This window comes from Patella vulgata, chromosome 3, assembly GCF_932274485.2.
Source record: "Patella vulgata chromosome 3, xgPatVulg1.2, whole genome shotgun sequence".
NCBI classification, from domain to species: Eukaryota; Metazoa; Mollusca; class Gastropoda; family Patellidae; genus Patella; species Patella vulgata.
The window spans coordinates 65,333,993-65,349,396 of record NC_065881.2 but is presented as its reverse complement, the minus strand read 5'-3'; the positions used below and the strand labels follow the sequence as shown (position 1 = coordinate 65,349,396).

The following is a 15,404-nucleotide window of genomic DNA, read 5'->3' as shown; positions in this document are numbered from 1 at the left end:
AGTATTTACGTCCAATAACTAAACGATGTGATGGGGTCTACTTACGCTTATGGAATTACCGAATGCAATGCTTTCTACAAAGCTCAGCTGTGAGATGAATGTCTGACATTTCGGATTCCCAATTGTATTAGTGTAATATTTCAACTGTTATGTTGAAAATCCGGGTCGGTGACCAATACTTAATGTTTCATTAATTCGTATTAACTTAGTATATTTGATTAAGCTATTCATAGCCTTTTTGATTCACCTCTCGACTTCTCAGACTCGACTTTTTGCCAGGAATTCCTGCGACGAGATTATAAAATGCCCACAACATGCTTCCATAGACAAAGCTTTTTCAAAGTTTGGCAACTCCTAAACCAGTAGCACTTGCAAATAAACAACTTTTAAATGTTCAGACATTAACTTAACTTGTGACGTTTCAGTATATTTATGGCGTTGACATGTTGACTTATGATATTTCAGTACAGTTTATGGTATTAACTTCTTCTATTTCAGGAGGCACGGTGGATGAGTGAGTGAGACGCCGCTGGTTCGATATCCTGGGGGTCGAGGGTTCGATCCCGGTGTTGGCCGATAAAGTTCACCTGGATTTTCCGGCGTTGTTTCCCCTTGACAGTGGTACAGAACGGAGGGCCTGACAAGGACAGCTGTCTAGTCGTTCGGACGAAAAACCGAGGTCCAGTGTAAACATTGGCGTGCACGTAAAAGATCCCTTGACAATTGGAATTCGATATAAGAGTAGGCCTTAGCGTCGCTGTGTAGGCAAAATTACCCCATAGCACACCGTATGGCGCACATCCGTCTCCATTAGCCCAGTCTTAGCAGAACAGTAAGACGTTAAACCACATTTCCCTTATAGCACACTGCATGACGTATGCCCGTCTTCATTAGCCCAGTCGGAGCAGAACAGTCGGACGTCAAACCCCATTTCATTTCATTTATTCTATTTCAGTACATTAAAATCTTATACGTTAACTTATGATATTCAGTACATCAGACTCCAAAGTAACATGTGTGTTGTTGAATTAGACAAAATCTCATGTAAAATGACTTTCTAAACTAATGAATAAAAACAAACCATACCTCCTTTTGTTTTCAGAAAATTACTTTAGGTTGTTATATAAATGACTAGGTCACGAAAAAGTGGGGGTATTTTCGTTCCTGATTTTATAAAAAAACCCTTTTACTTAAACTAAAACCAATATTTTAACTGATTTTTGTTATGTTTATCAAGACGAAAATAAATGGATAAATAAACAACATGTGCTGACTGGTGCTTACTACAGATCATCCAGAACACAAATTATCTAAAATTAGTGAGTTTAATCAGATAAATGTTCGCAATACTTCTTCTCTTATTAGATTCATTAGCGAATCCCATTTTACAACATAGATTGTATGATTTGCATTGGACACTGACAGAGCTGTATATTTCTCCCCGTATTAATTCCACTTAGAATTGTGTGCAGTAAGAACTCAAATAGTGACACATACGTATTATCCTCCCTAGCCTATTGAATAGCAGAAATACAATTGAGAAGATGTCACCTTATGTTCTAAAATTACTTTTCGGAAAAGATTTATAAATATCGAAAGAATTAAAGTGGTATAATATGCTGAAATACTCTTAAATCACTATATGAAATACACAATGGGTTACCCTAGTTACCCTAGTTAGGTATCAAATCAGGTGTAAAAAAAGGCGGGTTGACGTCACCAACTTCGTGTGCTGTATAATATTAATGACTTATCAAGGATATTATGAAATTAAACCCTGCTATCAATACTATGCTGATGACATAGCCTTGATAGTCCCAGACGAACAATTTATGGAAGAGACTAAAGGTGTGTAATGCATAATATAGTCATAATTTATGTGTGAATTGCTGAAAAGTATAACTTGCAGGATATGACACAACCAGCATATAGCAGGACTTATATTACTGGCGGCATTTATGCTTATGCATTTCACACCATTCCATTTCTAATTATTGTAAAACAAGGGAATACATTACAGTATCATCGATCTAAAGCCTATATATAACAAGTCACAGAGTAGTGTATATAACCTTGCCAGGTAAAGGTCGGGAATAACTGGTAAACTGATGTTAAAATAATATCAGCTGTTGCCTAAACAGTATCAATGTTATTGCGCATTTACAACAAATTCTAAAGTAGAATCTAAAATAAGACTGCGCAGTTCATAAGTCGTACTATACTGCTTCCCTTACCTCATATAATCGTTCGGACGGGACGTAGAACCGAGGTCCCGTGTGCACATTGGCATGCACGTAAAAGAACTCTTGGGTTTTAATATAAGAGTAGTCCTTGGCGCTGCTTTCCGGGCAAAATTCCCCCATAGCACACTGTATGGCGCATACCCGCCTCCATTAGCCCAGTCGGAGTAAGACGCTCAACCACATTTCATTTAATTTCATTTACTTCATATAAAACCAATCATCGTAGTATGTTTAATTGTTATATTTTATTACACACCTGTGGATACATAACCAATCAGACCATAACAAATCACCCGTTTCAATTAATTATGAATGGACTGTAGATGTAATTTGTTTTTGGTTTATCAAGATCTTGATGCGTTTGCTTTATGTCCTCTTTAATTAATGGACATTTAAAGTTTCTATTGATTTCTCAACGCCATATTTATGTGTCTTAGATAAATGTGGCAAATATAGTAATAATACTTTTGCTATATTTTTCATACCAAGACGCCCAAACAGCCCACATTGTAAGAGATATTTTTGAAAAAAAAACCCCAAAACTTAAGAGATTTATTTATATCATCACTTTACATTAAAGTGGCACATATTTCTGGTTCCTGGGATATACCTTAACAATTTTTCTTGTGACACCCATATTAAAGTCTGAAGAGGTTAGATGGAACTGAAAGCGCTAGCTTAAAATATGTAGATTATTTTCTTTTCAAACCTCTTATTTATATTTTATATATATTATAATGTATATACATATAAACGTACATCAAAAAAGTGTTAGCTATGTAAGGAGTGGTGTCGGATGCTCTAGAAATTGTTAGATATTCAAGGAGTGGTACCGGGTGTTCCAGAAAGAGTAAGCGTAACAATATTGTACTTACCTTATATGCATCCTGTATATTGATGGTTTCTTTGGTTAATGCTACGTGACCGGCTATCCCTTTACCAAAAGGCACTTTTATCTCATTCTCCTCTGTATGTATGGATTCCTCTAATGTCGATGTATCGGTTACATCAAATAATTTGGACACCAAAAATCTATTTTCCTTTGTTCCACGACACAGAAACAAGCTACCCCTGTCACTGTCTGTTAAAATACTAACGTTCTGAATAATCTTATGGCACAATACATTAACGTCCAATTCACTAGCTATATCTCGTATAAGTTCCATGAAAAGTTCCGATTCGGACATATGTATCAAAGTCGACCGATCTTTTTTTACGGAGACCTTTCTCGATCTTTCACCTTGCAAATAACTTTTAAATATACTGCCTGTAATGGAGTTTTTAACAATCTGGGAAAAGTTTGAAATTCCCGAAAGAAGTGATTCTCCCCCGTCCTCTTTATTTCCCTTCGTTGCGCATTGACCCGTGTCGGGTAAAGAGTTCTGAGACAACCATTTTGCCAAGAATTCGGGATTGTCTCGCAGATATTTGCTAACAGCATCCTCGGTTAGATCTGCCATGTTTGTTACGATGTCGTCTGCTCAACTGAAAATAAGGAACTGATGAACGAACACACCTGCTGTGGCTGTTAGAACTGAATGGTTGAATCACAGACGACAATTCGCTACCCCGTTAATAGACACGTCTATGATAATAATATCATATGAGATGATCCATTCTATTAATACACAGATTAATAAATCATTTTATATATACATATATATACACATATGTATATTGATTTGTGATGATAGGAAATTCATTATCTAATCTATCAACAGAACGTATACACGAGGCTGTATAATCACAGTGTTATATGAATGATACGATATTTACAATCCCGTATATTATAAATACACAATAATTAAGTTCCAGGACGCAGCTAGTGTCCGTCACACACAGGTATAAAAGTTGGCGTTATAATTCTTTCTACACGATCCACATTCATCTTTACTCAATCAGCGTAGTAATCCATCTGATTGCGGGTTTATTCACCACGCCGTTGCTTCCTCGATATCGTGAATTCCGTAACTAAATGCCGATTGCTACACACGCAGCTCGTTTCAGGATGGTGAGAATATTCTTTCCGCGACAATAGCAGGTTGTATATAAAGCGTTGGTTTGGTGAATCTCACGCCTGTTGTCAATATATCAGAAAGTGTAGTCTATATACACAAGGTGGGCTGTCAGAACGCTATTGATTCCATTAGTGAGCAGCGAGCAATTCTTTTATTGCCGATAGAACCCCATAATAAACAACGACTTTCTGCTCATTACTTTACACATAAATAAATCGGATGGATATCCCCAGGAAATGGACAATCATGCCCCAGTCCATTGTCTTCTTGACTTCTATATACAGCTGGTCATGAGCAGCCGGAAAACAACCCTTCACCCGACTCTAATGTAAATGGCATAACCCGCATGGATTAAGTATTAGTAACACTCTGTATTAACCTTGCACAGTATGACCTGCCATTCACAATAGCCATCAACCTATAACGACAAGATTTACTGATGTAATATATGAATAGTATAAATCACAATATAAGTTATACAATTCTTATACATATAGACGAAGGATTGGCAAGAAATTTAACGGATATTCCAACAGTCGAATTCTCAGGAATTTTCCATCAATATACCTCGATGGCTCAGTGGGTAGGACGTTAAATTTCAGTTCATTTCATTTCCAATTTCTAATATGAATAAAGATTGACATATATACTAAACTGGACATTTTACTTACTAATCCCTATAAATATTTTTTTCTTGCAATTCGAACCAATCATTGAAAATTGATATATAATTTTAAAACAATACACAACACGATTCCGGAAAAATCAATTCTTGGCTGTTATAAAATTCGCTGCATATGAAAACAGGGAACCAAATAGATATGTTACTGATGCGTTTCATCCAGTTTTATTATTATACTGTTCATTAAAAGAAAAGGAGAGACCGTTGATCGAGTAGCATGTACTGGCGTCTCGGTGTGGGTATACAAGAACCGTTGGGTATTTCAAGCCCAGTTCTCGCGGTGCACCCGTAACCGCTGAACTGTCTCAAAATGGCCGTGTCGAAGTGTTGTAAGGTGTTGACGAGACGTTAAACCCTACTCCATTCACTAAGAGAAACAATATATATGTATGTATATATTCATAGCTTACATCAGCTATGGCATCAAATGACTACGATAGTGTTACATATCTCCTTTCAGAACAAATATCAGAAGCTATATATTGCCACAGATGAAAACTAATTCAATAACATTTAGTTAATTAACAGAATATACATAAGACATAATTATATGGGATACAATTAATTCAATACGGTCGTTTGCTCGTAGATCTTAAATGAGACGTCGGTCAGTCATAAAGAGTAATTGTATTCCATTGAACTGTCCTGTATAGAAAGTGGACATCAGGAAATGTGAATACAATTATAACAAATGACCAACTACATTAATAGTATAAACATTTGATATAAGTGTGGAGGTCATGGTAGGTTGTTGACCAACAATACATTAAACATATAGGTATGCTTATATAAATATCGATTATTGAGGATGCGATTTATTTATACGCTTTAAATGGACAGCAAATGAGCAAAGCTGGGCTGGACTTCTCAATCAGACTTTTTTGACGTTTAGCATCGATTCACCAGGTTCTACTTTATTCCTACACAGATTAAGATAATCTGGTCGATCGTTTATGTGCTACAAAATATAGCTTATTTCTACGGAGTGTTTCCAATTTCGATGATCTTCCACCATTCTTGTGGAAGATGGACGGATGGACGGGGGCGACGACATTATACGACCAAATTTCCATGTAAGCGTATAAAAATGTTTGTGATGATACATTCCTGAATTGCTCCTTTGAATACTATTAATTCCAAACAGCACTAAAGCACCAGTTTTTGATGGTGGAATTGTGGAGCAAAATGAATATCGGACTGCTGTCTGCAACCCTTTTAATATGTGTTTATACATTTCATCATAAAACATAGTTTAATTATCATATAAACCATTTAACCCCGAGAGTTACTGGGTATTGCGGTAAATGGGATTTCATGTTAGCTAATGATTGTTAAATAAAATTAGTATAAAAATCGAAGATGACAATATATTCTCTTTGTGTTACCAGTCTCCTATGTTTAATTAATAATATCATACATAGCTATATGAAGATTAATGTCAATACATGCATTCATGCTTATATATTGATCTAGACCTACCTATAGTCATTAATCATCAAAAACATACAAATATACCTGTTTTATGAGAAAATGTTGCCAAATAAAGATTTGGACTCAATTTCTGGTCTTTACAGCCATTCATTACACTGGATGTCTCGGAAACGCGGTCTTGATTCGAAAGGAACTGGGATCTTTGGGATATAAACATTTTATGTTTCATTTAAATCGGACAAAATTGTGACTTCTAGAGGGCCCACAACCTTGGTATTATATCCTTTTAAACTATTTGCGTTCAAACAGCGGCCATTTTGTCGGGCAGTTTTTTGTCCGATTTTTACGGAATTCGAACCCAACCATCATCAAAGTGTAGCGATGATATATTTAAACAATTCTTAAAATCGGAAAAAATTGTGACCTCTAGAGGGCCCATAAGCTAACATCGCGATTTTTTGGAAGTTACGGTCCGATATGTGCGAATATCTAAAGGAACCGAGATCTGTGGGATATAAACATCTGTTGTAAGTTCCATCAAAATCGGATCAAAATTGTGACCTCTACAGGGTCCACAACCTTGATATTAATACTTTAACACTGTTTGCGTACAGGGAGTTGTCATTTTGTTTCGGTCTGATTTTCAAGAAATTCGAACTCAACACCCATTATGGTGTAACGGTCATATATTCGAACGGTTTTATAATTCGGATCAAAATTGTGACCTCTAGAGGGACCATAATCAGGGGCCATATTCCAGGAAGTTACAGTCCGACAAGCGCGAATATCGAAAGGAACCTAGATCGTTGGGTTATAAACATACATTTCTTGTTTCATCAAAATCGGATATAACTTGTGACCTCTAGAGCGTCCACAAGCTAAAAACGTGATTTTTTGTACAATCAATTGCCATAATCCATGAAGTTACGGTCCAATACATGTCAATTTCAAAAGGAACCGAGATCTTTGGGATATAAAGCTATCGTTCAAGATTCGTCAAAATTGGATAAAAAATTGTGACCTGTAGAATGTCGACAAACAAATTGTTGACGGACAGGGGCGACGACAATATACGTCCACATGAAAATGTGGGCATATAAAAAGATGTTTAGAACGATCGGGTAGAGAGCATCCCACACTATAGACAATCCCACTAGATCTGGATTGTCATATACATGTATAGTATTGTTATATCCAAAATTAAATTACCCTTTGATTTCAGTGATCTAACAAATACAACCCTACATGTAGATCGAGGAGATACCATTCGACTGTAACCTATGGCCACACAATGTTACTCCGAGCATGACCAACATGTATTAATTGAACAATGACGTGTTATAATTTCTGAAGGATAATATTATTTATGTTGGCGTTTATATAATAACGATTAGTGGGCGTTAATAGGCTCTTCTATAGCTTATATAGTATATATTACATACATGTATATATATTACTACAATTAGACTAATCAACGACCACGTTACTAACACAATATAGTGGAAACATAACTTCCAAAATGTTTATGAATAAATTAATAAATAATTTGCTTTGACAGCAGATCAATATACCATATGACTAAGAATATTTTAATAATATGAGTTAGTGTTAATTTGTATAATGGAGGGTGCATGGATTCCCAGGCCAGTTTTCAAAGAAATATGCTATAAAGTGAAATTACCACTCTGAACAAAGAAATAGATAACAAATAATGTCTATATTATTATTATTATTATTATTACAGCATATTTATAGTGCACCCTTTCATATAACATGTTCAGAGGCACTTTACAAAGGACAATGTAAATCACACATAAACAACAAGATTATGGGCATGTTAACGATTGTATACAGAGTCAGTTAAAAGCCTGATTAAATAAATGTGTTTTATGTTGTTTTTTAAAAGAATACAGAGATGTACAACATCTTAAACTAAATGGTAGATTATTCCATAAAACAGGTGCTTGATAAGTAAAAGAGCGCTGACCATAGGAGACTAGTTGAACAGTTTTGGGCTTTAAAAGTAGTTTATCTGATGTACGTAATGTTCGGCTAGGTGTATAAAGTTCTAAAAGATCTGAGAGGTAAACAGGAGCTAAATTATTTAAACATTTAAAAGTAAGTAATAAAATCTTAAAATCAATTCGATATTTAACAGGTAACCACTGTAAATTATATAAAACAGGAGTTATGTGGTCACATTTCTTAGTTAAAGTAACAAGTCTAGCCGCAGTATTCTGTACTTTTTGTAATTTATCTATACGCTTTAAAGGTAAACCAACTAAAAGTGAATTAAAGTTATCTAATCGAGAAGTGACCAGAGAATTAACAAGTGACTTAGTGGCCTCTACAGTTACACATTTACGTATTTTACCTATATTTCTAATATTAAAATAGCACAATTTACAAATATTATTTACTTGAGCTCCCATAAGCATAAAACTATCAAAGATAGCGCCAATATTACGAGCAGAATATATCACAATTACCGATTACAACAGGGGGGTTATCTTGTGCAGATTTACTTAATTGATGCCTTGAGCCTAATAACAAATATTCGGTTTTATCATCATTCAATTTTAGAAAGTTCTTTGACATCCATTTTCTAATTTCACTAATACAGTTCTCAAGTTGCAATTTTGATAAATTGAAAGAAGATGGACAATTAGGTGTAAATGAAATATATAATTGAGTATCATCGGCATACAAATGAAAGCTGAGACCATATTTTCTGACAATATCTCCTAATGGTGACGTATAGAGGGTAAATAAAATCGGACCAAGAACAGAACCTTGGGGACCCCAGATGACAAAACAGATTCAGACGACGATTTGCAATTAACTAAAATACACTGTTTTCTACCCACAAGATAGCTCTCTAAAAGATTTAATGCAGAGCCACAAATACCGAATTTAAATTGAAGTCTACGTAGAAGAATGGAAGGGTCCACCGTGTCGAAAGCAGCAGATAAATCTAATAAAATTAAAAATGTACATTTTCTATTATCAATTTCCATTAAAATATCATTTGAAAACGGGTTAAAGTTGTTTCGGTACTGTGAAATTGTTTATAAGCACTTTGAAATGGTTCATACAAACAGATATCATCTAGATGGGCCTTTATCTGAGAAGCAATACATTTCTCCAATATTTTAGAAATAAAACTTAAGTTAGAGACTGGCCTGTAATTTTTAAAAACATTAGGATCCAGTGTAGACTTTTTAATTAAAGGGGTAACATAACTCTACGGCTGGCCTGTTTAGAACAAGGTATTTTGCACGAGTGTTCATTAAAATCGTTATAAACCACTTTGTACAGATAATACGTCTGTATGTCAGTTTATACGTTTGTGCATCAGTTTTAAAATACGTTCATGTGATGTTTCAGATCTGCCTCAAATTTTGGATACAACGTAATTTGTATGGAGTCGAATTGTTGTCATATTAAGAGAAAATATCATGGTTAAAATTGCAAAATTATCATAATGAAAATGGTAAAATGGCTATTTTCGAGATATTTCACTTGTAAATGTCTTATAACACAAAATAACTATATTAGTACCAAAACAAAACAAAGACTCTAGTTATGTTTTTTTTCACTTTCTACTTTTCGCCTTTGCAAATTCACCATAACCTTTTCATCTTTGCATTTTCAACTATCATAATTTCTTCATTGTATTTTCCACCACCAAAGTTTCTCCAATTGAACGGACAGAGGGTGTGGTTCCGGGTTCAGTCGAAGTTATCGTCTCGGCTAAAATTACTGCTCCACTGGGTTATTCATAAGTCTTAAGAATTGTCTGATTTTATTGATTATTTTTTTTGAAAAAAATTGAAATAAATTCGTTGTCATGTCAAAAAACTTTTTGTTTAATGAGTTATTATCATCGAACCTTGAGGTTGGTTCATGGTTTTAATAGACCGGATGAATCTTTGACAGCACATCGGCATGAATCTGAGCAAATTGCTGGCGTTATTATCTGAGGTGCATGGCTGCCCTAATCATACAAGATAAGCTTTACAGTTATTAGACGATGTAATAAATTGCAAACAAGGCAATTAGAACATGCCATGGTTATAGCGAGTATCATGTTTCGCCAGGAAGAGATGATCCCACAAGAACAGTTACAATATATAGTTGATATTTACAATTGAAAAAATCTCGAAAATGGCTATTTTTACCATTTTGACTACGATAATTTTTGCATTTTAACCATGATATTTTTTTTCTTAATATGACAACGATTCGGCTCCATAAATTTGAACATGTCCGATGTAAATGTGTATTAACCTCATTCCGACAAATCAATTTTTCTGAAAATCAACCGGCCATGACCTCAAAATAACCAGGTTCATGTCTTCTCGATTTTCCGCCTAGTTTTCAAAGAAAAATACTGTAACGAGATGTCTTTCTTATACACAACACCGAGTGCATGGCTTCCAGCTTCAACTGACCTTGAAAAAGGCATTTAAAAGCTATATACTAAAGAATTCATTTCTTACACTGTTCTACCTTGAGGAGACTAAAACCTAGCAGAAAGCAGTTGTGTAATAAAGGTTTAAGTTTGTAATAATACCTTTTTAATCTACATGTATATCACAAAACAAGTTTGCACTGTATAAAACATTTTTGTATTGAATGTTCACTTTTAGAGAGAGAGAGAGAGAGTGGGAGAGAGAGAGAGAGAGAGAGAGAGGGGGGGGGTGTCTAACAAATCAGATTAAACAGCCCAAAGAACAGTAAATAATTCCAAGTTAACAGAAAGTATCAAGTGGTACCCACTGAGCCACCAGATAATAATATAAACAAGGACATTAAATGATAACCAACAAAACACAAATGGTGTATTGAAGTTGAAGTGACCTACATTCCCCTTATTAGATGTGCTATAGGTGTAATACACCCTTTTATTTACAGATGGCTGATTAACAAGCCTGATTAATGAAAATGTATTTGATATTAAACACGGTTTTATTGAAATCCGAGGTATACGATTTGACACAATGGGACTCTATTTGTGTCTCTTTTCTATACAAAATATGGGTGAAAATAATAGTAGTGCAGGACCCTAACCACACAAATAAACTATTCTATTACTAAATATAGTGAACAGTGAGCTGATTTATAATACATTATAATTTGTAAGAGAATATGATATTGATTACAAAACAGTTTTAATGGGTACCAAAAGCTTTCAGTCAGTTTTGTAATAGAGAGCTAAAGCGCAATAAAAGCTCGGGTTCAACCGTTCAAGTTAGAGCTTAGCGAAGAGAGGTACTTAAAACATTTTGACCATGAACTAGTGGCCATCTTCATAAGGTTATATACCTTCTATCGAGTTTTTCATTTGTCCTATCCATCCATACCGGGGGTTGGATGACCGAATGGTTAGCACGTGCGCGCTGTATCATAAGGCCTGTCATTGAGTCAACTGGCGTGGTTTCGAATCCCCGGTTGTACGTAACAAGGAGAAGGGTCACCTGTCCAATCTCGTGGGTTTTCTACGGTTCCTCCGGTTTCCCCCCACTGCTAAAGACCCCTACGCCGCAAGCGAATTATAGAAATAAAATTAGACCATATTATGTTAGTCCCGAAATGACATAGTTTGTGTCGAGTAGACGTTAAACCCCATCTCTCTCTCTCTCTCTCTCTCTCTCTCTCTCTCTCTCTCTCTCTCCCTCCTATCCATCCATACAAGAGATAGGTATCATGTTGTAATAAAGTACACAACGAGGTCAATACGTGGACTAGAATGATCAAGAATGTTTACCATGACACGAATTACAATCATAAAGCAATTGAAACGCGTTTATAAAACGATCGTGATAACACAAAATGACTTTGGGAATTCTCTAAGGATATCAGAATTTCATTTGTACCGCGGAATCAAAAGCATGATAAATTTCCGCGATTTGCCAATCATGGGTTGATGATCAGTTTTCCATATAAAATCTGATATGGCGCGTAGCGTACAAAAAGTATTCACCGGATATTAGTATGAAACGAATCTGTTACGTCAGCTGTGTGAAATTCATTATCAAGGAAAGTGCGTCGTCAGCGTAGTTGCATTAAACCGTGATAAGCGGATATTTGGCTGAAGCCTGGATTTGTATTAGTATGAAGTCAAACGGATTCACTGATGTCTCTGTCAGGACGTCTGTGGATGAAACCGTCAATAGCAAGGGTAATTACGGCATACTTAAAAAAATATAAATAGCCAACATGACTTTCAGAACTAACGGTAAACAATTCCAGAGTGAAAACAATTACAGGTCTGATTATATAGCACACATAACAAACAAACCCTGCACGTTTCCACGTTAATAACATGGGTTACAGGTACCAATCGGTCATTATATATACTAAATTCTAGTTTTATCCACTGGAGTAATTATTGTTATTGATATTTTCTAGTAATATATTAGGTCGAGATGTCTAATGTCTAATATGAAACAAAATACCCGGAAATTTGGTATGATAACTTGGAAATAGATAACAGTCGTCTAATGTTCGATTTTATGACTGAAGATTTTCCGATAATGGACATGATTACTCCATCTTCCCGGTTATTTTAGGGTTAGCTTTAAGTAACGGTTTTATGTCTCTAGTCTATAAAAGAACAATTCCCAACCGATCCTTCTACCGGAATTGGTTAATACCAACAAAATGCAAAACTAAAATAGAACATACGTAAGGACACTTTTCAGAAACGTTCGTTCGTTCGCGGGGATTTACGTCCGCTTCCATCTTGGGTGATATTGCAGACAATTTTTAAAGAAACGTGGAATATAAAATTAAATAGTAAATAAAGAGGACACTTTTCAGACACATGGGACATGCTGGTCTGCGCACAGGAAGCCAATGACAGGAAGTATACATGATTTACAGCAACCGCAAAATATGCATGAAGTGTGCTTTCTGATAATATTTGTCACTCTTTATCTACGAAGTAACTAACAGCTTTATTCACTCTTATCAATTTCACTTTGTTCTGTCATTGTTTCTATTTATCTTGCCTCAGTAAGAGAGGCAGGGGATGGCTCACTACTCAGGATGTCTCGGGTTTTATCCCGGTGTTGTCCGACAAAGTTCCTTGGAATTATTCAGCCCTGTTTACTGTTGTGTGTTGTACAAGATGGAGAGTCGTTTAGATGAAATTCTTTAAGAGTAGACCATAATGTACCCCACAGCGCAATTCATGGCGTGCGTTTGTCCGCCTTCATTATTCCGGTTGGTGCAGAAAAGTAAGACGTTAAACCCCATTTCATTTCATTTGTAACGCCAATGCTGTAGTAAGCAAAAATACTTCTGTAAAAATGTTTGTGACTTGTTCAGTCGCGTGCTTGTAATTATCACATTCGATTGTAATAAGTTTTCATATGATTATTGTCGTAAAGTTTAACCCGACGTACCTCAAACAACCAAACAAACCATTCTTCACATTGTGCACTTAATCTTCACCCATACACAATAAAATTCACCATTTTCACATAATAAAGACATTTGATTTTCTATTCTTGTAGTATCCCAACTGCTGTTCGTTTTCCTAATTTCACGGTGGTCGGTTATTTCTTTGGAGTTGCGACAGTGATAAAACGATTTCTTTCACACGAACCGGTAAAAAACGTTTAAGGTATGGAATAATGATTGATTAGCGTAGACTGGGTTCCGATCTGGCGAACCAGAGTCGTATCGGGCAGCACGTTATTATAACACCCTTTTCATTATACAATAATCTATTGGGAAAAAGGTAAATCATATAGTCATTTATATATAGTAATCCATCATATTATTTTTAAGTAAATGCTACACTGTAAAAAATATCCGTTTTTTAAATCCTACTTTTTGTTATTTGAAGGAAATTATCGGTATTATCACAGCAATATCTGTGATTTGAGATAAATAACTAGTTTTTTTAATATAAAATCTGTTGTTTTAGTTGCATTTCTGTCTTTGGACATAAACGTCGATATTTTTACATACTTTTCAGTTTATTAACTGATAGAAATTGTTTATTAGCAATATACATGTACATTGTATTATTAACTAAAAGACCTGTAATATTTCAGAATAAATTGTATATTATCGGCAGTGATCTGTTAATTCACAAAGTTATACTGCTGGATTCAGTTAACGCACATGCGCGTCGCGGACTTTACTTATAGAGGTGAATGTTCGAATGTGCGCTGACGATGTAGAAAAAAAAACAAAAACAAAAAAAAACAGAGGGGAAATCAACAATAATATGTGAAGGTAAGTCTTCCTAATAATATGTATTTGTGAAAGCATAGGTAGATACTATGTATGTTATTGGATTTAAAGACAAAACCTCTGTACTGTCTATTCAGTTTGCGTTTTTTTATGTTTGGAATCTGTGATCAATACACTAAGGATGGTGTATTGTAGAAATATTTGAAATCGATCATGTAAACAATATTAATGTGTTAGAGACCCGTTGGCTCGGTGAATATAATGCTGGCTTATTAACCATTAGCCAAGAAAGCTACCCATGCTTGTTTTCAAACCTGTCCTTCCTTGTCAATGGTGCAGTTTGGAATTGGTTCAGTTTGGACTAACAATTGGGGTCGTATGTGCTATCGACTGTACATGTTAAAGAACCATAAGCCCTAAACAGTTATATCCGCTGCCTTGGCAAGATGTCGCCGATAGGATACTCTATGACCAGGAAAGTTAAAACATTTTAATTTCATGTTTCTGTATGTTCTTCATTTTGTTTCAGGTTTGTATTGAAAATAAAAATTGCAAGCAGAAGAAGATACAGTAGAAAGAAGTATAACTAGCCATGTATAATTTCTTGCTCTTGATTTCTGTTTATTTTTGTAAATTCATGGCTGAAAACTTACATTTACAGAAAATAAATTATTTTTTTACAGATCATTTTGTTCAAGAACAGAAAATCTTCTGGCAGCAGATTTATCAGATATTCTTCCTGTAAATTTACAGAAACATGCTTCTGTGACTTAACAGAAATTGTCTGTTTAAAAAAAAAACAGAATAAAAATTACAGAA

At 35.0% G+C, this 15,404-nt stretch overlaps 1 protein-coding gene across 5 annotated transcripts in view; it reads right to left on the bottom strand.

Moving 5' to 3' along the window:
- The window catches only part of LOC126815159 (cGMP-specific 3',5'-cyclic phosphodiesterase), an 84,892-nt gene that overhangs the window by 55,638 nt on the left and 13,850 nt on the right, over positions 1-15,404 (bottom strand). For all 5 annotated transcript variants that reach the window (XR_007677836.2, XM_056099594.1, XM_056099595.1 and 2 more), the window contains exon 2: positions 3,119-4,679. Coding sequence is in view for 4 of the 5 variants with exons in the window: in XM_056099594.1 (XP_055955569.1) it covers positions 3,119-3,703 (585 nt within the window). In the remaining variant the exon portion in view is untranslated. The remainder of the gene's footprint in view (positions 1-3,118; positions 4,680-15,404) is intronic.